The sequence below is a fragment of the Erythrolamprus reginae genome, unplaced genomic scaffold (assembly GCF_031021105.1).
Source record: "Erythrolamprus reginae isolate rEryReg1 unplaced genomic scaffold, rEryReg1.hap1 H_27, whole genome shotgun sequence".
NCBI lineage: Eukaryota > Metazoa > Chordata > Lepidosauria > Squamata > Dipsadidae > Erythrolamprus > Erythrolamprus reginae.
The window spans coordinates 90,825-115,869 of NW_027248481.1; the positions used below are offsets into that span (position 1 = coordinate 90,825).

Here is a 25,045-nt window from a genome sequence, read left to right on the forward strand (position 1 = left end):
GCTGCCCAAATATTCCTTTGTAGGGAATGAGGAGGGGGAGGATTTGGAGAGGCAGGAGGTGCATTTGCTTGTTGCACTCCCGTTACTATGCCATGCGAATATGCTGAAGCGATCATATCCTGCAAGGCTGGTGGCAGGCGTTGCCAGGTATCTGGAGATGATCTGAGCCCCGCAGCTGTTGGGGTGAATGTGGCAGTAGGCAATGGTGGGGGCGGCATGTGCCATGCAGGAGAGACAGAGGATGGCCTGGCAATCTCAGGTCTTATGGGATCTGCCACCTGGGATGGGCCCCCGAACCTATCTGGAGACCAGTCCCTGTCTGTTGCCAAACCACTTCCCTCTGGGAGTCTTGTTGGAGTTCCAGTTATCATACCCCCACTCTGACCTGGCACTGATGAGGCAGTGGCATTGCATTGCTTCTGAGCCTCTAGTTGCTCCTCCAATGCTTTAATTCGACGCTCGGCCTCTCTTAATCCCGATGATGACTGAGAGGTTTTTGATTTTGCCTTTGAGGAGTGTGTCTTCTCCTTGGCCTTTGTGGCTGAGGGCTCTGCTGTCCCCTGCTGTGGAAGATCAGCCATTGGGGAGTTAATTTCAAGCCTCCGCAACGTGAAAATGGAGGAAAGAGCCTTTTCTTTTGTTATAACCAGTATTACCGAGCGAAAAAATGGCCACCGCTATTCTTTTTCCTGTGTAACAGGAAATCCGGTCTCTTCCTGCCCCTCTAGGACCTAGGCCGGAAGTCGGTTGCTTCAAAATGGCGGCTCCCTGTGTGCCGCGCCATCTTGTAATGGCCCCTCCCTTATGTAGCCGACTCAGGCGGCAAAGGGGAATAATCGGTTTAAATCCGATCCCGGGCGGCGTTTCTGGGCGGGAATTTCAAATTGCTCGCTCTGGCCCAGCATAGTAAAGGAGAGAACGCTTCGCCCTGAGGTATGGCCGCGCAGGCCGGGGACCTCTGCCGGTGTCGTTCTGTGGCGGGAGATTTGAATCTCCTCCTGCTGCAAGGAACGGTATGGCCGCGCAGGCCAGGGACCTTCATCACCGGTAACATCCAGTCTTGGGAGCTGTACCCACGCAGGGAATAGGCTCCGAACTGGGAGAGACGAATTTGGGGCCCTACTCCACAGAGCAGGGGCCCAATCACACAAGGTGTGCTGCTCCATAATTCTGGAATAGAAATAGAAAGGAGAAAAATTCATTAAGTACAGTTAGTATATTTATTATCTAACAGTTAATACAGATAAATATACAATTAACAGCAAATAAAAACAATTAAAACTACCCCTAGACTCTAAGAGTCCTAGGAGGAAAAACTCATGTGTCCCTACACTATGACTGAGTTTTTTAGACTGACCCGGAAAGGGCAGCATGGGGGTTGGACCAGTAAATTATGCTAATTTTTAACTCAGTCCCTTCCAGCTAGGCTGAAGATTAACCCATGTTGGACTCTCCGAAGCAGTGCAAGTGGAGAATGAAATATTTCCTTCCCCATGGCTTATAAAATTTATGTATGGTATGACTGTATGTATGACTGATCTCTTAAATTGGGGTTTTTAGATTTTTTAAATATTAGATTTGTTTACGTTGTCTTTTTACTGTTGTTAGCCGCCCCGAGTCTGCGGAGAGGGGCGACATACAAATCTAATAAATAAATACGTAAATAAGGAAATAAGTTAATAAGTAAATAAATAAGTAAATAAGTAAGTAAGTAGGTAAGTAAGTAAGTAAGTAAGTAAGTAAGTAAGTAAGTAAGTAAGTAAATAAATAAATATCCCTTTTGTGTTCATTGAAACAGGCCCAGGTTTCACACTAAGTGAGTATAAATACATTTAGAAACTACAGTATATTATTAACTATATGTATAATATGTACTGCGTTAGAGTGTCATTTTGTGTAATTTTGGCTGGTGGTGTGCCCCAGGATTTTGTAAATGTAAAAAATGTGCCACGACTCAAAAAAGGTTGAAAATCACTGCATTACAAGGACAAGGGAGGTACTGAGGTCACACTATGAAGCTTTAATTAGGCCATAGCTAGAGTACTGCATCCAGTTTTGATCACCACACTACAAAAAAGACATTGAAACTCTAGAGCAGTATTTTTCAACCTTTCTAATGTCACGACCCCTTAACACAGTTCCTCATGTTGTGGTGACCCCCAACCATAAGTCTAGCGTCAATTCTCCCAACAGAGCTTTAAGCTGATTGGCAGGAAGGTAAGAGGGACACCCTCCACTGTAAATGGCTGATTGGCTGGATTGTAAAAATACGTTCCAAGGCGCCATAATAGAAGATTTAGTTCCTAACACCATTTATTTGTTTGTTTGTTTGTTTGTTTGTTTGTTCGTTCGTTCATTCATTCATTCATTATTTATTTATTTCATTTGTATGCCGTAGACTGGGGTGGCTAACAACAACAATAGGACAATATAAACAAATCTAATATTTAAGTTAATTTAAAAAACCCTAATTTAAGACACCAATCATACATACAGACATACCATGCATAAATTTTATAAGCCAAGGGCGAAATTTGTCTTGGACTTAGGCAATCCCTGTGAAACAGTCATTCGACCCCCCAAGGGGTTCCGACCCCCAGGTTGAGAACCACTGCTCTATAGAAAGTAGAGAGCAACCAGGATGATTAGGGAACTGGAAACTATAGCATACAAAGAGTTGCAGGAACCGGGTATGGATAGTCTGGTGAAGAGAAGGATCAGGGGAGGCATGATAGCAGTGTCCCAGTACTTGAGGGGGCTGCCAGAGGGAGGAGGGGGTTCAGGCTGTTTTTCAAGGCACCAGAAGGCCAGATAAGAAATAATGGATGGAAACTGACCAAGGAGAGATTCAACCTGGAAATAAGGAGGAACTTTCTGACAACGAAAGTGATGCAACCAGTGGAACAGCTCTCTGTTTGGTGATACTTGATGGTAAGCAAGGAGAACCGATCACTTGAAAACTCACGAGTAGGTCTTGGGAACGCTGAGAAGAGCTCCCACTTCGTCACAGGCAGAGAATGTGACAATTACAGCCGAATAGCCAGCAAAGGGGGTCATGCCAGAGCACTCAGATAGTTTGCCCTAGTGAAGCATGAGCAATGGACGGTCAGAGTCACACGGCTTGTTCTGGTCACAAGAAAACACGGTGTGGTGCCAACCTGGACTATTTTCAGAAAAGCTGATATTCCACATCAGATAGGGTAACTAAAAAAAGGACATCTTGGCTGGTGCAGGAGGCCACTGATGTGCTTGCTTTGAGGCAACTGCGAATGGAAACTGAATCATATCGAGGACCTATCGCTCCTCGACCCAATTCTAAATGTCCCACTTCAAACTAGACTTCCTTGGACAAGGACACTGCAAAGAGAAGGGAGGGAGGAACGAAGGAAGGAAGGAGGGAAGAAAGGGAAGAAGGCTAGAAGGAAGGAAGGAAGGAAGGAAGGAAAGAGAGAAGGAGGGAGGGAAGGAGGGAGGAAGGAAGGAAAAAAGGAAAGAGGGAAGGAAGGGAAGGAGGGAGGGAGGAGGGAAGGAAGGAGAGAAGGAAGGGAAAGTGGGAGGAAGGGAGGAAAGGAAGGACAGAGGGAGGGAAGGAGGAAGGAAGAGAAAGAGGGACGGAGGGAAAGAGGGAGGGAAGGAGGAAGGAAGGAAGGGAAAGAGGGAGGGAAGAAGGATGGAAGGGAAGAAAGGGAAGAAGTATAGAAGGAAGGAAGGAAAGAGGGAAAGAGGGAAGCAAGGGAAGGAGGGAGGGAGGAGGGAAGCAAGGAAGTGAAGGAGGGAGGAAGGGAAGGAAGGAAGGAAAAAAGGAGAGAAGGAAGTGAAGGAGGAAGGGAAGGAAGGAAGGAAAAAAGGAGAGAAGGAAGGGAAAGAGGGAGGGAGGGAAGGAAGGAAGGACAGAGGCAGGGAGGAGGAAGGAGGGAAGGAAGAGAAGGAGGGAAAGAGGGAGGGAAGGAGGAAGGAAGGAAGGGAAGGAGGTAGGGAAGGAAGGAAGGAAGGAAAATCACCTCACCAAGGAAATCTAAATCTCTACCATTTGGGTAAGGCAATTTTCCCAATCTCAAATGTTTTAGCTAATGGCTATCAAGATTAATGGAAACTAAAATTATAACTGAAGAAGCTTCTTGGATGAGAAGCAAAATATTTTCAAAGAGAAGAAGAAGAAGAAAGATCAGGAAAAAGCCCTTTTGTGATAAGTCCACAGGCCGTGAAGGGGCTATAGTTACACACCCTCTTCCTGCTTGTTATACCTCTAGCTATGCAGCCAAGCATCCTACTTGCTTTCCCTACCGCATGTTGTTGTTATTATTATTATTTATTAGATTTGTATGCCGCACCACAATCCAGATGTTTGGCAATTAAACTCATATATATGGTGGTTGTAGTGTCCTGGGTTCATTTGATCACGGTTTGCAACGTTCTCCCAAGCAATGGGAAGCCAGATTTGGGTTACATATCAGGTTACTAACTTAACCATTGCGGTGATTAACAACTGTGGCAAGAAAAGTCGCAAAGTGAGACCAAACTCAGTTAGCCTATGTGTTGCTTACCAAGAGAAAGGTGGGGCTCCATTGTGGTTGTAAGTCGAGGACTATCTGTACCAGGGTTTCTCCTTTGCTCTGCTGCTCATTTATACAATAAAAAAAGTGTTACAGCAGAAACGTGTGACATTCTCCTGCACGTTTTGCAACTCGACAAAGAAGCAACAAGCAAGGGACAACGTCCCTAATCCGAATCCCTCGTGATGTGTCAGGAAGCAAATCTTGGACAGATGCAATAGCAATAGCACTTAGACTTGTACACCGCTTCACAGTGCTTTACCGCCCTCTCTAAGCGGTTTACAGAGTCAGCCTATTGCCCCCCCAACAATCTGGCTCCTCGTTTTACCCACATCGGAAGGATGGAAGGCTGAGTCAACCTTGATCCTGTGAAGTTTGAACTGGTGAACTACAGCCAGCAGTCAGCAGAAGCAGCTTGCAGTACTGCACTCTAACCACTGCGCCACCAAGGCTCATTTTTAAAAAAGGCTCATAATAGAACAGGAGTGTCAAATTCAATTTCATTGAAGGCCGCATCAGGGTTGCGTTTGACCTGTGGGGGGGAAAGGGAACTGGGTGTGTCCAAGGACATGGCCAGTTCAACATCCTTCAACCCTCAGCTAGCAAAAGGGCTTCATTTTCAGCTGCGACGGCCCTCTGCCAGCGAAAACTGGCATTTGACCTGGGGGAGATCCGCACGCAGCCTTCCCAAGCTCCAATTTCCCTGGCAGAACGCTGCAGGAGGCCGCCACAGCCAAGCTCTGTTTGTGTTGATGGGCCAGTCCTTTGCTGTTTCCGAGCTGGCCCTGTGGGCCAGATCTAAGCACAATATGGGTTGGATCTGGCCCCCGGGCCTTAATTTTGACACCCCTGGCCTAGAGGTTAGTTGCTCCTGGTTTGTTTTGCTTCTGAACTTTCCAAAGCAACTACAGGGGGTAGACAAAAAAATGGAAACACTTGACTTTTTGGCATCATAATGTTTGAGCATGTTCAAATCAATCAAAACTTGACATATTTTAATGGTTTTTTAAATTCTGTTATTTGATATGTTTTTTTAAACTACCTTTTTTTAAACAGAAATTTAAGGAAATTGGTTATAACCTTCTAGAAATGGCAGACCTCTCAGGCTTTCAAAGAGGCCAAATTGTTGGTGCTCGGATGGCAGGTGCTAGCCTAACAGAAAGCGCCCGAATGTTTGGCGTTTCAAGAGGTAATGTCTCCAAAATAATGACTGCTTTTGAAAGAGAAGGGAAAACGTCCTCAGCCAAGCACAGGTCTGGTTGAAAGTCGAAGTTGTCTGAGAGAGATTGTCGGACTCTAAAGCGAATTGTTAGAGCGGATCGCAAGACCGCAGCTCCTAAAATCACTGCAGAGCTCAATAGACACATACAGAACCCAGTTTCCACAAAAACTGTTCAAAGGGAGCTTCACAAATCTGGATTCCAAATCTGGATTTGTGAGCCGCTCTGAGTCCTCGGAGAGGGGCGGCATACAAATCTAATTAATAATAATAATAATAATAATAATAATAATAATAATAGTTGTTGTTGTTGTTATTATTATTATTATTATTATTATTATTATTATTATTATTATTATTATTATTATTATTATTATTATTATTATTATCTGGCTCAGAAAAAAATAGATGCTGGAATCCAGATCTTTTCCGAACTGGGACCAATGTACAGGGGGTGGACAAAAAAATGGAAACACCTTGATGATGATGATGATGATAATAATTGTTATTATTATTATTATCATCATCATCCTTATCATCCTTATCATCATCATCAAGGTGTTTCCATTTTTTTGTCCACCCCCTGTACATTGGTCCCAGTTCGGAAAAGATCTGGATTCCAGCATCTATTTTTTTCTGAGCCAGACTGATAAAGAGTCTGAAAAAGGAAAAGAAGAAGGAAGAGGTTACCACGCACTTGTGCAGCACGACAATTTCGTTTTCAATGCTGGTCTCTTTTCCTTCGAGCACCTTCTTGGCGATGCATTTGATGGCCACCAATTTCTGAGTCGATTTCTCTTCCGCCAGCACCACCTCCGAGAAGGCACCTCTGGGAAAACAAGGTGGGTGGGGAAAGGAGGAAAGTGAGACATTAGGCAGATTATCTCCCTGACCAGAAGACATTCCAATCGGCCCACTGCAGAGTGCCTGCCAACGGATGTAAAACGTTTAATGCCAGGATCGGGGCCTACTTGATGCAATATTCCAAATTGCAGGGAGAAGAATTGTAATGACTTCCAACAATGTAAAACCGCTTAGTCACAGTGAATATGCAGATGGTAATGTGATCTGATTGGCTGACAAAAGTATATATACATAATGCACCTTTGCATAGGTGTGGCTTGTGGCTTGGTTTGAAGGTACAGTATTGCAGCTTTGTATGGTTTACAGTGGCTCGTGAATTAATGTGGCCTGTGGTGGGTGAAGAATTGTAACTGAATATTGTAACTGAGAATAGTAGAGAATTGTGAGTACTTTGTATAGTAACTGCTAGAGAGATAGCTACAGTGTAAATAGTTAGTGTAGGTTTGCTATGAAAGAAGTAAATACAGTGGCACCTCTACCTAAGAATGCCTCTACTTACGAACCTTTCTAGATAAGAACTGGGTGTTTAAGATTTTTTGTTGTTGTGAGTCATTGTTGTGAACCACCCGAGTCTTCGGAGAGGGGCGGCATACAAATCTAATAATTTGTTGTTGTTGTTGTTGTTGTTGTTATTATTATTATTATTATTATTATTATTATTATTATTATTATTATTATTTTGCCTTTTCTCAAGAACCATTTTCCACTTACAAACCTGAGCCTCTGAAACTGTAGCCGGAAAAGGCAGGGAGAAGCCTCCATGGGGCCTCTCTAGGAATCTCCTGGGAGGAAACAGGGCCAGACAAGGGGGGGAGAACCCTGTGTGGAGCCTCTCTAGGAATCTCCTGGGAGGAAACAGGGCCGGAAAGGGCAGGGAGAAACCTTTGTGGGGCCTCTCTAGGAATCTCCTGGGAGGAAACAGGGCCTCCACCCTCCCTTTGGTTTATCTAATCGCACACATTATTTGACTTTACATTGATTCCTATGGGAAAAATGCCTTCTTCTTACAAACCTTTTCTACTTAAGAACCTGGTCAGAGAATGAATTAAGTTCCTAAGTAGAGGTACCACTGTATTTTCCTAAGAAACTCTGCAGTATGTGTCTTCAATTATCTTCAAGACAAAGGTTCCTGGTCTGAGGCAGGCAGGTTAGCTGCTTTGGCTATCTGGGTGGGCTAGCTTCTACGAAACCCTACTCTAACATTTGAAGTCCAGGAAGCAAATTATTATTATTATTATGAATTAGATTTGTATGCCGCCCCTCTCCGAAGACTCGGGACGACATCATGAGCCCAGCAAAGCAAAGGGAAGGGAGAAAAGTGAGAGAGGTGTGTATGGGGGGTGGAGGGGGGTCAAAGCAAGTGACCTCACTCTTTGCTCTGCCCTCTTCTCAGCATCAACCCCTTCCCCCCTTACACCCGGCTGGATCTCTCACCCAGCCGCTGTCACCACAGCAACCTGCAGAATCTCAGCTATTTATAGGAGAACATGTGAGAGATGGCATTGGGCAGGAAGGAGAGAGATGTGCCAGGAAGGGCAGGATCTGAGCTTATCAACCTGGCAGGCAAAGTTGATTATGGCACCACCAGAGATTCGATCTGCCTCAACCTCAGAACTAACAAGATCTCCCTGAATCTGCAAACTAAGAGGAGAAAAACACCCATAGAATGAAGATCCCACCTTCTCAATTAGAAGTGGAACAGGAGCAATTCTTGCCACTTGGATGGAGAAATACCTGGACCTCAAACCAGGTGTGCTGGTATCCCCTTGTGTAAACAGAGATGTACAATTCCAGCATGCACCCTCGTTTTTTGGGAAACAGCCCCCCCCCCCCCCCCCCGAAAGACTAGTCTGGGCTTTGTTCAGAATAAACATGCAGTAAGCAAGCTAAATGGATCTCCTCCTCTGTTACGATTGCAATCAAATCAGGATCTGGTGGCGTGCTAACAAGGAGGTAGGGAAAAGAGAAAACGAATAGATCCAACTCAGTTTCTATTGGGGAACAGCTTATAGATTTTGTGCTTGAGAGGGAGTGAAAGAAAAATGAGATTTGCTGATTAGACTGGTTTGTTGTTATAGAAATGGTTGGTACATTATTAAGAATGCAAAAGTAAAAAATTGATACTGTCATGTTATTATTTTATTTTACTGCAATGAAAAAAGCCAGAAGTAAATGCTTTTTCTTTCTTTCTTTCTTTCTTTCTTTCTTTCTTTCTTTCTTTCTTTCTTTCCTTCTTTCTTTTCTCTCTCTCTCTCCTTCCTCTCTCTTTCCTACATCCGTCCTTCCTTCCTTCCTCTTTCTCTCTCTTTCTTTCTTTCTTTTCTTTCTTTCTCTCCTTACTTCCTCTCTCTTTCCTACATTCTTCCTTCCTTCCTTCTTTCCTTCCTTCCTTCCTTCCCCTTTCCCTCTCTTTCTTTCTTACTTTCCTTTCCTTCTTTCTTTTCTTTCTTTCTCTCTCTCTCTCTCCTTCCTTCCTCTCTCTTTCCTACATTCTTCCTTCCTTCCTTCCTTCCTCTTTCTCTCTCTTACTTTCTTTCCTTCTTTCTTTTCTTTCTTTCTCTCTCCTTCCTTCCTCTCTCTTTCCTACATTCTTACTTCCTTCCTTCCTCTTTCCCTCTCTTTCTTTCTTTCTTTTCCCTTTTTCTTTTTCCTTCCTTCCTCCCTCCCTCCCTTCCTGCCCTCCTTCCCTCCCTTCCTCCTTCTTTCCTCTCTCCCTCCCTCCCTCCCTACTTTATGCCATACTTCTCCCTCCCACTTTCCCCATTATTTTCCTTTTCATTTCACTTGTATTTTTATACATTTAATTTAAATTTTAAAAAAACGGAAAGCAGGGAAATGACCCCTATTTAAACCCCAGATTTGAAACCTGCAAACAGTGAAGAAGAACAGACATGGGTAAAAAAACAGCTAATTGAAGAACCACAGAAGGTAAGGCCCGCTGCACCCCTATCTCCACCTCCACCAATATTTACACTCTGATATATCAGCCATCCCCATTTAGCCCCACCAGATGAATTCAACTTGCCAGCTGCTGTTTATGGCCTGGGGAAAATTGTGGTGGATAAGGAAATGAACAGGAACTGGTTATGATGGTGACCTGATATAGTATCTCCGACAGGCTGCCAAACAGGCCTCACATGCTGGGGAACAAAATGACACGACCTGTCAAACAGCTGGTGGGTTTCTCAGAGGGACTTGGCCGGCCACTGTAGGAAACAGGATGATGGATTAGATAAGCTTTTGATCTGATCCACAGGGGGCTACTCTAATGCTTTTTATACGTAAAACAAGCTGCACTGCTAAAAACAAAGGCTGGCAAAAGCTAATGGATGGGATGCGCCCTACTTTTTCTCTCCCAGCCATTAGGAAACATGGAGAGGAATGCTTGACTTAGTCCACCTAGTGTACAGCTTCCATTCATTCCAGATTGGCTGAGTAATAAACAAAACAGCTCCCATTTCATTTTCCTACCTGTAGTCGTTATATGCATTACCCTAAATGCGCATTAATACTCTTTAAACTACCATAAAGATATGATTTATTTATTTATTTATTTTGTCCAATACACAATGAGGGTTTTAGTGGGTATATATCTATATACACATAGTAAAATACATGATGAAGGTTATAGAGGAGATATTCATAGTAAAATATATCTAAGAAATAATAGAAAAGAAGATATAGTAATAGAACATATCAATGAAAGAATAGAAGAAGAGATATAGGAATAGAAGAAAGGTATAGGAGATATAGGAGAGCAATAGGACAGGGGATGGAAGGCACTCTAGTGCACTTGTACTCGCTCCTTACTGACCTCTTAGGAATCTGGATAGGTCAACTGTAGATAATCTAAGGGTAAAGTGTTGGGGGTTTGGGGATGACACTATGGAGTCCGGTAATGAGTTCCACGCTTCGACAACTTGGTTACTGAAGTCATATTTTTTACAGTCAAGTTTGGAGCGGTTAATATTAAGTTTAAATCTGTTGTGTGCTCTTATGTTGTTGTGGTTGAAGCTGAAGTAGTCGCCGACAGGCAAGACGTTGCAGCATATGATCTTGTGGGCAATATTTAGATCTTGTTTAAGGCGTCTTAGTTCTAGGCTTTCTAGGCCCAGGATTGAAAGTCTACTCTCGTAAGGTATTCTATTTCGAGTGAAGGAGTGAATGATACACATAGGGAAGCTCAGGAAATGTTGGACTAGAATAAACAAGTAGTTGTGCCCTGCATCAGTGATATAGCAATAGCACTTAGGCTCACAGTGCTTTTACAGCGCTCCCTAAGCAGTTTGCAGCGTCAGTATATGGCCCCAACCATTTGACTCCTCATTTTATCGACCTCGGAAAGAGGGAAGGATGAATCAACCTTGAGCCGGCGAGAATCGAACTGCAGTGTTGCATTCTAACCACTGTGCCACGCTTCCTGAATACTTAACAAAGACACCAGTATTGGGTTCCTACTGGAACAGGGCAGGAAACACCATTCCGGTAGCAGAAATGGAACTATGTTCACAGTTCCAGGTGGCCTGTGGGCACATCGGAGCGATATTTGGCTTCTGTGCATGTGAAGCAAAATCTCACGAGAGGACGAGAGATTTTGGGGATTTTCTGTGATTTTTTTAGTTACGCGCATGCGCGAAAGCAAAAAAAAAAAATCACCGAAATCTCATGCGTTTACGCGTCTTCTCACGAGATTTGCTTCCTGTGCATGCACAGAAGCTATATCTCACTACGATGTGTGCGCGCACTGGTCATCTGGGGCTGCATGCACATCAGCACCTGAAGCAGTGGTACGTTGGAACCCCCACCTGAAAGACACCCAAAAACCTTGAAACATTAAAATATTCCTTATTATGGCATGAGTTTTTGTGAGCCTTTGGATGCAGGATGAGAAGATAGAGGTTCAAAATGGCCATCATATTTAAGAAGACTCTATGACGGGGTAGGCAAAGTTGGCTCTTCTATGAAATGTGGACTTCAACTCCCAGAATTCCTGAGCTAGCATGACTGACTCAGGAATTCTGGGAGTTGAAGTCCACAAATCATAGAAGAGCCAACTTTGCCTACCCTGCTCTATGTCAGGGGTGGGGAGCGATGGTCCTTTTATGACCTATGAATTTCAACTCTATGCTGGCTCAAGAATTCTGGGAGTGGAAGTCCACAAGTCATAAAGGAGCCATCGTTCCCCACCTCTGATCTATGACAACTCAATGTCAGAGAAAAATGGCCTGTTACTGATTCTTCTGGAAAATGATGCTTATGTTGCCCACACCTTTATTGGGAACAGCATTTGTGAATAGGGAAGAGAAGAGCAACAGGAAAAGAAAGAGCAACAGGAAAAGAAAAGATAGACTTTGGGTTTTTAATGATGGAGCCATATTTGTTTGTTCTCTAATTCTACCCATAAAGGATCGCATTTCGCTTCCTTCGAAGAAAAGTCCATTTCAAAATGGCAGCCGGCTAATCTGAATTTACAGCCTTGCTGTCTCTTTTTCACACCGAGTGCCAACAGCTTAAAAATAACTAGTCACCTGGAGTGAATCCTCTTCCTCAAAATAGCAGCACGTGATAAGACTGTACACATACTTAAGTTGCAGCCCACACCTCCCGTCAATATTAATAAATCCTATGTTAATATTTGAGGCCATGAGTCACCAGAACTCATATTCACCTGCTGTCAAACCAGTCCTGGCACTAATTTCAGATATAGCGTGTGGGGCAATTTAACATAAGGAAACAAGGAGCTGTGTATTCTTGTAGAGCGGCCATTTTACTTCGCGGCCAATTTGCCAACCTTCTCCATTCCATGAAGACCTGGACCAGCAGTTCCCAATTTTGGGGGCTGGAAAACTGGGCATCCTTTAGAAGACACTTTTCCTTAGTGAACCCTAAACTCTATCCCTGATTTTTATTAAGCATTATTATTAAGAACCCACAACGTCTTTCATCTACTCCTACTGTCCGAACATTTTGCACAATGCAGTAAATTTAAAAATAAAGAGGAAACATTTTAGATATAACCACCAACTTTTATTTTGGTACATGATAGTTGTTTTTGGGTCGTTTTATTTTAAAATTGGCTTTAAATTTTATTTTTAAGCTTTTTCACAGACTAACATGCTTTTGTGGAACCAGAGGGTCCACAATTGTCCATCTTTCATGGCCAAATTTTATTTTATGAATGGTGTGCACGCATAAGATTTGACTGGCTTTTGTATAAATGGGTTTTATCGGGGTTAGTTTTTTGGAGATTATATTCAACTTTTTTTTATTGCTGTATCTTTTTGTATTGTATTATATTATGTTGTAAGCCGCCCTGAGTTTTTCGGGATTGGGCGGCATAGAAGTCATATGAATGAATGAATGAATGAATGAATGAATAAATAAATAATAATAATAATAAAATAATAAAATAAAATAATAAAATAAAATAAAATAAACACAATTTGGGAACTGCTGGCCTAGAACAGTGATGGCGAACCTTTTTTAGTTTGTGTGCCAAAAGGGTGTGTGTGCATGTGTTAGGATGTGTGTATGTGCTCACATCCTTTCCCTCCCCTCCCCCGCATACGCCCTGCCCCCCACGCTGCCCCTGTGCAAGCGCACAATTCCTCCATCCCTGCACATGTGTACAGGCCTCACTGAAGCCTGGGATGGTGAAAAAAATGGCCAAACCGGAAGTTCGGAAAAACAGACTTCCGGTTTGCCCGTTGGGGTGTTTTTCGCACTCCACGGGCTTCAAAAAGCTGCCCTGAAGACTCCGGAGTGCAAATAACACCCCAATGGGCAAACCGGAAGTCCATTTTTCTGAACTTCCGGTTTGCCGGTTGGGCAGTTTTTTGCACTCCAGAGCCACCGGGGGGAATAATGGCCTTCCCCAATGCCGACAATCAGCTGGCTAGCGCGTGCATGCACGTTGGAGCCTCATGTGCCCTCCGATATGGCTCCATGTGCCACCTGTAGCACGCGTGCCATAGGTTCACCATCACAGGCCTAGATAACCACCCACTGGAAACATATGAAAACCTCCAGCATCCACAGACATCTGTGACTTAAACTTTCTAACATAAAAAAATATTCTAAAGTGACTTCTGAAAGCTGCGTGTTTAGGGATAGTATTTTTCCTGCAGAACAGGGCAAGTAGTTTTTGCTCTTCTAAAGCTATTTTGCAGTCATGAATTTAGAAAGAAATACAGATAGTCCCCGACTTACAACAGTTAATTCAGTGACCGTTTGAAGTTACGACATCCCTGGAAAAAGTGACTTGGGACCAATTTTCATTCTTCACCACCTTTGAAGCATCCCTGTGATCACATGATCAAAATTTGGATGCTTGGCAATTGGTTCATATTTATGACGGTTGCAGTCCATCTTGGGGTCATGTCGCCCCCTTTTATTTATGTATGTATTTATTTTATTTATTTACACTTATTTTGCAACCTACCACTATAAAAGGGGTTTTATAGTGATGTTTTATCCAATTTCGATTTCTTCCATTGTTATGTATTAATATGTTGTAAGTCATTCTGAGTCTCAGAAGAAGAATTTTAAAGTTTTCTGATTATTTATGATTTGTTCTATTTTGTTGTGAGCCGCCCCGAGTCTTCGGAGAGGGGCGGCATACAAGTCTAAATAATAAAATAAATAAATAAATAAATAAGAGCGGCCTACAAATCGAACAAATAAACAAACATACAAACAAACTCTTACCTGTTGACAAGTAAAATCAATGGGAAAGCCTGCTTCACTTAACAACCATGGTAAAATTTAACCATTAGATTTGTACTATGTATTGTTAGATTAGATTTATTGGATTTATATGCCGCCCCTCTCCGCAAACTCGGGGCGGCTCACAACAATAATAAAAAACAGTACATTAATAAATTCATAAAACAGTCCCAATATATATTAAAAACAGGCACAAAGTCAATCAATCAAATGGCAAAACAACATGGGCAAGGGGGAGATGTTTTAGTTCCCCCATGCCTGACGGCAGAGGTGGGTCTTAAGGAGTTTACGAAAGGCAGGGAGGGTGGGGGCAATCCTAATCTCAGGGGGGAGCTGGTTCCAGAGGGTCGGGGCCCCCACAGAGAAGGCTCTTCCCCTGGGTCCCGTCAGACGGCATTGTTTGGTCGACGGGACCCGAAGAAGGCCGACTCTGTGGGACCTAACCGGTCGCTGGGATTCGTGCGGCAGGAGGCGGTCCCAAAGATATTGTTGTTGTAAGCCGCTCCGAGTCTCCGAAGAGGGGCGGCATACAAATCTAATAAATAATAACAAGAAGAAGAACTGCACTGATTCACTTAGCTGTGGCAAGAAACAGCATAAAATGGGGCAAAAATCCCCTTAACAAGTGTCTCACTTAGCAACAGAAATTTTGTGTTATTGGAGATGTCTGCTATTAGGTAAAGATGATTAAGTGACGGTTTAGTCCAGTGATGTCGAATCTATGGCACCGATGCCACAGGTGGCACGCGGAGACATATCTGCTGGCACGTGACCCATTGCCCTAGCTCAGCTCCAATGTGCATGTGTGCCATGGCCAGCTACTTTTTGGCTTCCAAAGAGCCTCTGGGGGAATGGGGAAGGGAATTTTTACTCTCCCTCAGCTCCAGGGAAGCCTTTGGAGCCTGGGGCCCACTAGAAGTTAGGAAACAGGCCGTTTCCAGCCTCCAGAGGGCCTCCAGGTGGGATGGGGAAATAATAATTAATAATAATAATGTATTAGATTTGTGTGCCGCCCCCCTCTGAAGACTCAGGGTGGCTCACAATAATAATTAAAAAAGTGACAAATCCAATATTTAAAAAACATCTAAAAAACCCGTCACTAAAACCCACCTCTGTTGTCAGGCATGGGGGAATTGAGACATCTCCCCCGGGCCTATACAGTTTATGCATAGTATGTTTGTGTGTATGTTTGCTTTTAAATAAGAGGTTCTTAGATATTTTTAAATATTAGATTTGTTACTGTATATTATTTTTATTATTGCTGTGAGCTGCCCCGAGTCTGCAGAGAGGGGCGGCATACAAATCTAATTAATAATAATAATAATAATAATAATAATAATAATAATAATAATAATAATAATACAACACAGTCATACTATACTGGGGGTATCTCAATTTCCCCATGCCTGGCAACATAGGTGGGTCTTCAGTAACTTACAAAAGATGAGGAGGATGAGGGTGGTTCTATTCTCCAGGGGGAGTTGATTCCAGAGGACCAGGGCCACCACCGAGAAGGCTCTTCCCTTGGAATTGAATTATAGGTTTGGGCACTCGTGCATGCGCAATAGCATACGTGCACGCTCCTATCGGCACCCGAGGGAAAAAGGTTCGCCATCACTGATTTAGTCTCTTTTATTTGGACAATAACATTGGTTAGCCTCCAAACTCCAAAGTGGAGTTTTAGCCAGATTAATGGAAATAATGGCAGTTAAGGCAGGCGGGGGTTCCTCTTTGCCAGTGCTACCGGAACGCTCCTGGTGACTGGCGCACACGCGCATGTGTCTCGCAAGTGGATACGGGCGTGTCAGCGTGAGATTCGGCTTCTGTACATGCACCAGAAGCCAAATCGTGTGTGAGAAGTTGCACACGCAAGAGGTTTCGGTGATTTTCGCCAATTATTTTTGCTTCCGCGCATGCACCGAAATCTCACTCATGCGTGCATCCTCACACAAGATTTGGTTCCTGGCGCATGCGCAGAAGCCAAATCTTATGACAATATGCGCGCCTGCCCACCGGTCAGCTGGAACTGCATGGGCAGCTCCATTTTTGCTATCAGGACACCATATTGGACCGTGACGGCTGCAAATTTAATAAATAGATAGATAGATAGATAGATAGATAGATAGATGGATGGATGGATGGATGGATGGATGGATGGATGGATGGATGGATGGATGGATGGATGGACGGACGGACGGACGGACGGACGGACAGACAAACAAACCTGCTACTGCAGCAAGGCACTATTGCTTAGGTTACATTTGCCAAATTGCTTAAAATCCAGCATCTCAACTGTATCTTTAATAATAATAATAATAATAATAATAATAATAATAATAATAATAATAATTTATTAGATTTATATGCCGCCCCTCTCTGAGGACTCAGAGCTTTATCTAGGCCGGTGGTGGTTTTCTGCTAATTGGGAACGGTTCGTCCATACCAGTGGCGGGAATTTGCCCCTACTCGCCAAATCGGCAGTGATGGCTGACAGGCCACGCCCCTGAACCCGTCCTCTGTTTGCCACTTCCTGAAAGCAGCTTGGAAAGAACCTTCTGTGCAACTTTCAGCAATTAGTTCAAAAGGTTCTACACTACTCACCTCTTCTCACTTCTATAGATTTTACAAATTCAATTGATTTGAATTAACCAATCTGCTTCTGGTTGGATTTTTTTTTTTTTAATGGTTTTCAAATCATGGATCAAAGCCAGCTGGCTGAATTCAAGACAGCAATTAACAACAGCCTTATTGCAAGAGAACTCCCACGGTAGCCCTAGTAATATTTACTTCTATTTACTTCTGCTGGGTGTAGTTCAGAGTTCCCAGGAAGACAATCACCTGTAAATGACCCTCTCCATCAATGAGAACTTCAAACAGCCAAGAAGGACTGCTATTTTAGATGACCTGGTTTGAATAAACAAGCTCACAAGTAATTAGGAAAAGATTTATGAAGATTACCTCTCCTAATGTAACAACAATTCTATTCCCATCATGGCCACCTCTAAATTAGTCTAAGGTTGCTGAAATGAAGAAGGCTCTGGCAGGAAATCCAGGAGGAGATTTTTAGATGAAACGACTGAGGTTCAAATTCTGGGACTCTTGACTGGATCGCACGAAAATCTCCCCGTTGTTCGTGCAACGGCTTCTACCCAGACTGCCCTAGAGAGATGAAAGAACTCACGTGCCCAGCACCTCCCGAAATTCGTAGATTTCCCGGATGTCTTCCGCTTGTTTTTTCCAGGTGAGCTCATCGTCTTCCAGAGGCATGGTTCCCTCCTGGGCTACAAGCTGGATTCTTCGATTCTCAGCTGGCTCGAAGCGGAGGAAACAGGCTGAATGTAGTTAAATTCAAGGTATAGCTCGCCGAGTACAGGCAGATGGCATCAGAACAAAGGCATCGGAAGGCTTCACCCTGAAATTAAGCAGAAGAAAAGAATTGGGTGGCAACATAAGGTCGGTGAACAAACTGCATATTGAGCTGGGTTTTCCCCATGCATATGGAGCACCGCTTCCGATGAAGTTTGCTACGGCTCCTGAAAACTTTCTGCCTTTTAACAGAATTTGGAAAAGGTGTTCCCAGTCAATCTTGTGCTTGCTTGTTTGTTTGTTTAGCTACCATAAACTAACATGGCTCTCTTCAAAAGGACCTTCATCATGTAGCAGAATGGTCTAACAACTGGCAACTTCAAATCTCAACTAGTAAATGCTGTGTTACACATTGGTAAAAAGAATCAGAACACTAAATATATACTTGGAGGAAATAACTTGTAGACGACCCTCACTCTGTCAAAGACCTTGGAGTGCAGTGTTCCCTCGAACTTCGCGAAAAGCCTATACCACGGTTTTTCAAAAATATTAATTAAAAAATACTTCGCGGTTTTCCCCCCTATACCACGGTTTTTCCTGCCCGATGATGTCATATGTCATCGCCAAACTTTCATCCGCCTTTAATATTTTTTTAAAAAAATAAACTTTAATAAATAAACATGGTGAGTAATAATCTAAATGGTTGCTAAGGGAATGGGAAATTGTAATTTAGGGGTTTAAAGTGTTAAGGGAAGGCTTGTGACATTGTTCGTAGCCAAAAATAGTGTATTTACTTCCGCATCTCTACTTCGCGGAAATTCGACTTTCGTGGGCGGTCTTGGAATGCATCCCCCGCGAAAATCGAGGAAACACTGTATTCATATCCAATGACCTAGGTCTTATATCCCACTGTAACAACATTGCCAAAAAAGCATAAATTGTCAATCTAATTTTACGTAGCTTCTTCTTTGGTAACATCGAACTGCTAACCAGAGCTTACAAAACATTTGTCAGACCAATTCTAGAATACAGCACACCTGTATGGAACCCACATTGCATATCAGATATTAATACAATTGAGAGTGTCCAGAAATATTTCACAAGAAGAGTCCTTCCCTCCTCCTCCCGCAACAAAATACCTTACTCCACGTCTCCTCCAAACTGATCTAACCATAGTTCACAAAATCATATACCAAAATGTCCTTCCTGTTAACGACTACTTTACCTTCAACTACAACAACATACAAGTGCATAATAAATTCAAACTAAATTTAAACCGCTCCAAACTCGACTGCAGAAAATACAACTTCAGCAATAGAGTAATCAACACCTGGAATTCACTACCTGACTCTGGTTTCTTCCCCAAACCTCAAAATCTTCAACCTTAGATGGTCTACAGTTGACCTCTCCCCTTTTCTAAGAGGTCTGTAAGGAGCGTGCATAAAAGCACCATTGTGCCTGTCCCTGTCCTACTGTTTTCTTTAATAGTTACTTTCTATGTTATGTTTTTATAAACTATTATCCTATACTTGACTGACAAATAAATAAAACAAAACGTGAAGCAAGAATTTCCTCTTTAGTGAACAGATTTTAAGCCACATCAGCCTTTGTGGTAACTGTCTTGGCTGAAAAAGGCTTAGCTTAAAAACAGCACAGTGCACAAACCTCGGTTTGTAGTTTTGCCAAGTGGCTGAAAGTTCCTCTGGCTGGAAAGTCTTCTGTGAGCGGTTGCAGCCCCCAAAGACCCCCACATAGACCTTACGCTTCCACCGCCCTGACCTTTCGCGAAAGGGTCAGGAGGAACTGTAGCTCTTGGGTCTTTTCCTTCTCCTTCCTTTCCCCAATTCCTCTTTATCTCTTCTGCACCCTTCAGCATATTGCTCTGACTTTATCCTGTTTGGTAACACTACAGCTGTCTCCATGGAAACAGCTGTAGTGCCGGCATACACCGAAAATACAGCACCTTCCTGTGCCTTACACATGGTCTCTTGGGGTCAGATTCTTTCTCTCTCTCTCTCTCTCTCTCTCTCTCTCTCTCTCTCTCTCTCTCTCTCTCACACACACACACACACACACACACACAAACACACACACACACACTGTTTAAGGATGAGGTTCCATGTCTCCACAACTAGCATTTCCACAACTAATAACGAAAGACTTAAGTGCCAAAGCCCACTGCAACAACATCGCCAAGAAGGCCTCAAGGGTTGTTAATCTAATCTTACGTAGCTTCTGCTCTGGCAATCTCTCACTATTTACCAGAGTTTACAAAACTTTCACCAGACTCATCCTCGAATACAGCTCATCTGTTTTTGACACCCATATGGCATCTCAGACATTAACACCCTTGAAAATGTCCGAAGATATTTCACCAGAAGAGTTCACTACTTCACTCCTCCACTCGAAACAGAATACCCTACGAGACTAGACTTTCAATCCTGGGCCTAGAAAGCTTAGAACTAAGATGCCTTAAAAAAGATCTAAGTATTTCCCACAAGATTATATGCTGCAACGTCCTGCCTGTTAGCGACTACTTTAGCTTCACCAACAACAACACAAGAGCACATAACAGATTCAAGCTCAATATTAATCGCTCCAAACATGACTGTAAAAAATACGACTTCAGTAACCGAGTTGTCGAAGTGTGGAACTCATTACCGGACTCCATAGTGTCATCTCCAAACCCCCAACACTTTATCCTTAGATTATCCACGATTGACCTCTCCAGATTCCTAAGAGGTCAGTAAGGGGTGTGCATAAGTGCACTAGAGTGCCTTCCAACCCCTGTCCTATTGTCTCTCCTACATCCCATATATCTTTCTTCTATTCCTTTATTTATTTTTATTTATTTATTCATTGATTTTGTCCAATACACAGTTAATGGCTACACACATAGTAAAATACATAATGAAGGTTATAGAGGATGTAATCATAGTAAAATATATCTAAGAAAGAATAGAAGATATAGGAATAAAACATATCAATGAAAGAATAGAAGAAGAGATACAGGAAGAGAAGAAAGGTACAGTATAGGAGATAGAGGAGAGCAATAGGACAGGGGATGGAAGGCACTCTAGGGCACTTGTACTCGCCCCTTAATGACCTCTTAGGAATCTGGAGAGGTCAACCGTGGATAATCTAAGGGTTCTATCTATCTCTTCTTCTATTCTTTCATTGATATATTTTATTCCTATATCTTATCTTCTATTCTTTCTTAGATATATTTTATTATGTGTATACCCACTAAAACCCTCATTGTGTAATGGACAAAAATCAATAAATAAACAATTAGCCAGCTTTTAGCAAAGGCTACCTTAAGACTTGGTTAGTTTGATCACAAGGTTTGTATTTTTTTGAATTTTTTGCCTATGGCTGGAAAAACAAAACAAGGGTATCATTTAAATATTTTAAACACATTATGATGCACACGTTGTTCACCTGCATTTTAAAAAGCAATGACACAATCTTCTTGCCCTTCTCACCCAACCAAGGCCTTACACGTGAGTGCAATTAAAGTTCCTCTTGGCTCAAATTTCCCACAGTGCAAGCTAGGTTCCTTTTTTTTTCCTTTTGGCAAAAGACTGACACACCCCAGTAAGCAGGTACTTGAATAACATTTGTTCAAACTAAAGGAATCAGGATGTTCAGCCTCCTGAAAAAAGATTTCTTCCCCGGGTCAATACAGATCAACAGACGTGATTTTAAAGTTTGAGAATGTCCCACCATCTCAACCAAAAAACAACCAACCAACAAAAACCCCTTCCACGTTTCTCTGAGGAATAGAAATGTTTTTGAGAAACCGAATCTTCCTCAGTCTTCCTTTTCCAAGTGACTCTAGCTTTCAATCCCTGCGAAGATCTTGAGGAAAAGGAAATGAGAAGGACATTTATACAACTAATTTATGTGGAACTGTATTAAAGGCTTTCTTGAAGTCCAGATAGGCAATATCCACGGCACCACCTTCATCCAACACCTTTACTAATCTCATTGATTTCTTTGAAGGTGTTGGATGAAGGTGGTGCCGTGGATATTGCCAAAGATCATATGCTGCAACGTCCTACCGGGCAATGACTACTTCAGCTTCAACAACAACAACACAAGAGCACACAAACAGATTCAAACTTAATACGAACCGCTCCAAACTTGACTGTAAAAAATATGATTTCAACAATCGAGTTATCGAAGCGTGGAACTCATTACCGGACTCAATCGTCTCAACCCCTAACCCCCAACATTTCTCCCTTAGACTATCCACGATTGACCTCTCCAGGTTCCTAAGAGGCCAGTAAGGGGCGTACATAAGTGCACCGGTGTGCCTTTCGTCCCCTGTCCAATTGTCTTCCTTTCTCTCGCTTTTCATATATATTTTCTTCCTTTCATATATCCTCTCCTCTAAGTTCACTTTTACCCTTTTATATATTACTACATGTCTATTTTTCTTCCTATGTATTTGTGTATTGGACAAATGAATACATAAATAAAATAAATAAATAAATCTGGACTTCAGCAAAGCCTTTGATACGGTTCCACATAAAGAGCCGATAGATAAATTAGTGAAGATTGGACTTAATCCCTGGATAGTTCAGTGGATTTGCAGCCGGTTAAAGCGTAGACATCAGAGGGTTGTTGTTAATGGCAAGCATTCTGAGCAGAGACTGGTTACCAGCGGTGTGCCACAATGGTCTGTTCTGGGTCCTATTCTTTTTAATATGTTTATGAGTGACATAGGCGAAGGTTTCGTAGGGAAGGTTTGCCCATTTGCCGATGACTCTAAAGTGTGCAATAGGGTTGATATTCCTGGAGGCATGTTTAAATTCAGTTATTGTGGATTTACCAACCACGTCTGCTGGATGTTTGTTCCAAGCATCTACTACTCTTTCAGTAAAATAATCTTTTCTCACGTTACTTCTAATCTTTCCCCCAACTAACCTCAGATTGTGCCCCCTTGTTCTTGTGTTCACTTTCCTATTAAAAACACTTCTCTCCTGAATACTCAGATTGAGGATTCCTTTTGTCCAAGTGCATTACTGTATTTTACATTTGGAAACATTAAACTGCAGTTTCCATTGCTTTGACCACTTATCTAGTAAAGCTAAATCATTTGCCATATTACAGATGCCTCCAGGAATTACTTCTTTAACTCTTTAACCCTTTAATATTTAAATGTTTTGATCATGCCCCCTCCTTTCCCTTCTGTCCCACAGATTATACAGATTGAGTTCATTGTCTTTCCTGATACGTTTTATGCTTAAGACCTTCCACCATTCTTGTAGCCCATCTTTGCATCCCTTCAATTTTATCAATATCTTTTTGTAGGTGAGGTCTCCAGAACTGAACACAGTATTCCAAATGTGGTCTCACCAGCGCTTTATACAGCGGGATCGCAATCTCCCTATTCCTGCCTGTTATATCTCTAGCTATGCAGCCAAGCATCCTACTTGCTTTCCCTATCCCCTGACTCCACTGTTCACCCATTTTTAGACTGTCAGAAATCACTACCTCTAAATCCTTCTCTTCTGAAGTTTTTGATAGCACAGAACTGCCAATACAATACTCAGATTGAGGATTTCTTTTCCCCAAGTGCATTATTTTACATTTGGAAACATTAAACTGCAGTTTCCATTGCTTTGACCACTTATCTAGTAAAGCTAAATAATTTGCCATATTACAGATGCCTCCAGGAATTTCTTCTGAAACTTTTTTCCCCCTTGGATTTATCCATGGTTGGTCTACCAGGGATCGAAAAGCTCAATAAATTGTGTGCTGGTGGGCTTCACACACTGGCAGTTGTGACACATATCTTGAGCGATGGGGCCGCAGGAGAGGGATGAAAGAGCCACATGCTGCCCTGGAGCCACCGGTTGCCGCTCCGGAGCCACCGGTTGCCACCCCGGAGCCACAGGTTGCTGACCGCTGTCCTAAACCTTCACCCTTATCCTACAGCCAAGCTACAGATATTCACCATTGTTGCAATCTTTAACAATATTCTGAAGTACAACTTGTACATTGCTCATCATTGGCTCTTGATGAGTGGGGCTTTGGGGAGCTGTAGTTCATCAGTATCTGTCCTACCTTCAAATGTCTTTATTTCTTCCATCCAGTTTTTGGGAGCTACCAATGAGGATCCAGCAGAAAAATTAGCAGGATACTGTAAACAAAGTCAGGGGCTGCTGGTCTGACACGTTCACATATTCTCAAACAGCAGGGAGGACTTTAATCCTCCTTAGCAATGCAGCAAGGGTAGTTCTACAGGATTTCTTCCCTTACGTTCAGGACAGCAGCCATATCCAGCTCTCCAGATATTGCCTATTTTGCATATACTCAAAATAACATAGGGGCATTTTAATTATAGTAATATAGCAAGAGTTGTTCTACTGGCTTTTCCCCTTTACATTCACGTGGGGCTGCAATTATATGGCTTTCCAGATACAGACAGTCTTCGACTTATAACTACAATTGTTAAGCCCAACGTTTATGTCGCTAAGCGAGACCATTTTACAACAGCCACAGCTGTCTAATGCTAGTGGTGAGACAATGAGATGGAGAGTGCCATGGTTAAGTGGTGATCATGGGGAATTCACTCCAGCCACATCTGGATAGTTGCACCTTCTTGTCTTCTGCTGTTACTATTATTATTATAGAAACATAGAAACATAGAAGACTGACGGCAGAAAAAGACCTCATGGTCCATCTAGTCTGCCCTTATACTATTTTCTGTATTTTATCTTAGGATAGATATATGTTTATCCCAGGCATGTTTAAATTCTGTTACTATGGATTTACCAACCATGTCTGCTGGAAGTTTGTTCCAAGGATCTACTACTCTTTCAGTAAAATAATATTTTCTCACGTTGCTTTTGATCTTTCCCCCAACTAACTTCAGATTGTGTCCCCTTGTTCTTGTGTTCACTTTCCTATTAAAAACACTTCCTTCCTGGACCTTATTTAACCCTTTAACATATTTAAATGTTTTGATCATGCCCCCCCCCCCTTTTCCTTCTGTCCTCCAGACCCGTGTTTCCCAACCTTTTTTGAGCCGCGGCACATTATTCGTATTTTCAAAATCCTGGGGAACACTGAAAGGGGGGGGGGGGGGCGGGCTAAAGAAAAGTTTGGACAAAAAACCCCTCTCTCTTCCTCCCTTTCGCTCTATTTCTCCCTTTCTCTCTTTTCCTTCCTTCCCTTCATTCTCTCTCTCCATCCCTCTTTCTTTCTTTCTTCTTCTCTTTTTTGCTCTCTTTCTCTCTCCCTCCTTCCCTTCCTCTATGTCTTTCTCTCTCCCTTGCTCTCTCCCTGTCTCTCTTGCTATCTCTTTCTTGCTTTTTTCTCTCTCTCTTGCTCTCTCTCTCTCTTTCACTGTCTTGCTATATGTCTC

General features: G+C 42.6%; 1 protein-coding gene across 2 annotated transcripts in view; it reads right to left on the reverse strand.

Annotated features, from left to right (window-relative positions):
• Positions 1 to 25,045, reverse strand: part of LOC139155530 (calcium/calmodulin-dependent protein kinase type 1-like) — an 89,202-nt gene that overhangs the window by 47,980 nt on the left and 16,177 nt on the right. Inside the window, exons 1-3 of one of the 2 annotated variants that reach the window (XM_070730700.1) lie at positions 19,333 to 19,587; positions 17,543 to 17,773; positions 6,470 to 6,601 (exon numbers count right to left, since the gene is read on the reverse strand). In XM_070730700.1, coding sequence (XP_070586801.1) covers positions 6,470 to 6,601; positions 17,543 to 17,628 — 218 coding nt within the window. In that variant the 5' untranslated portion in view covers positions 17,629 to 17,773; positions 19,333 to 19,587. Of the gene's footprint in view, positions 1 to 6,469; positions 6,602 to 17,542; positions 17,774 to 19,332; positions 19,588 to 25,045 lie in introns of those variants that run through there. The other variant, XM_070730699.1, reaches the window with a different exon arrangement.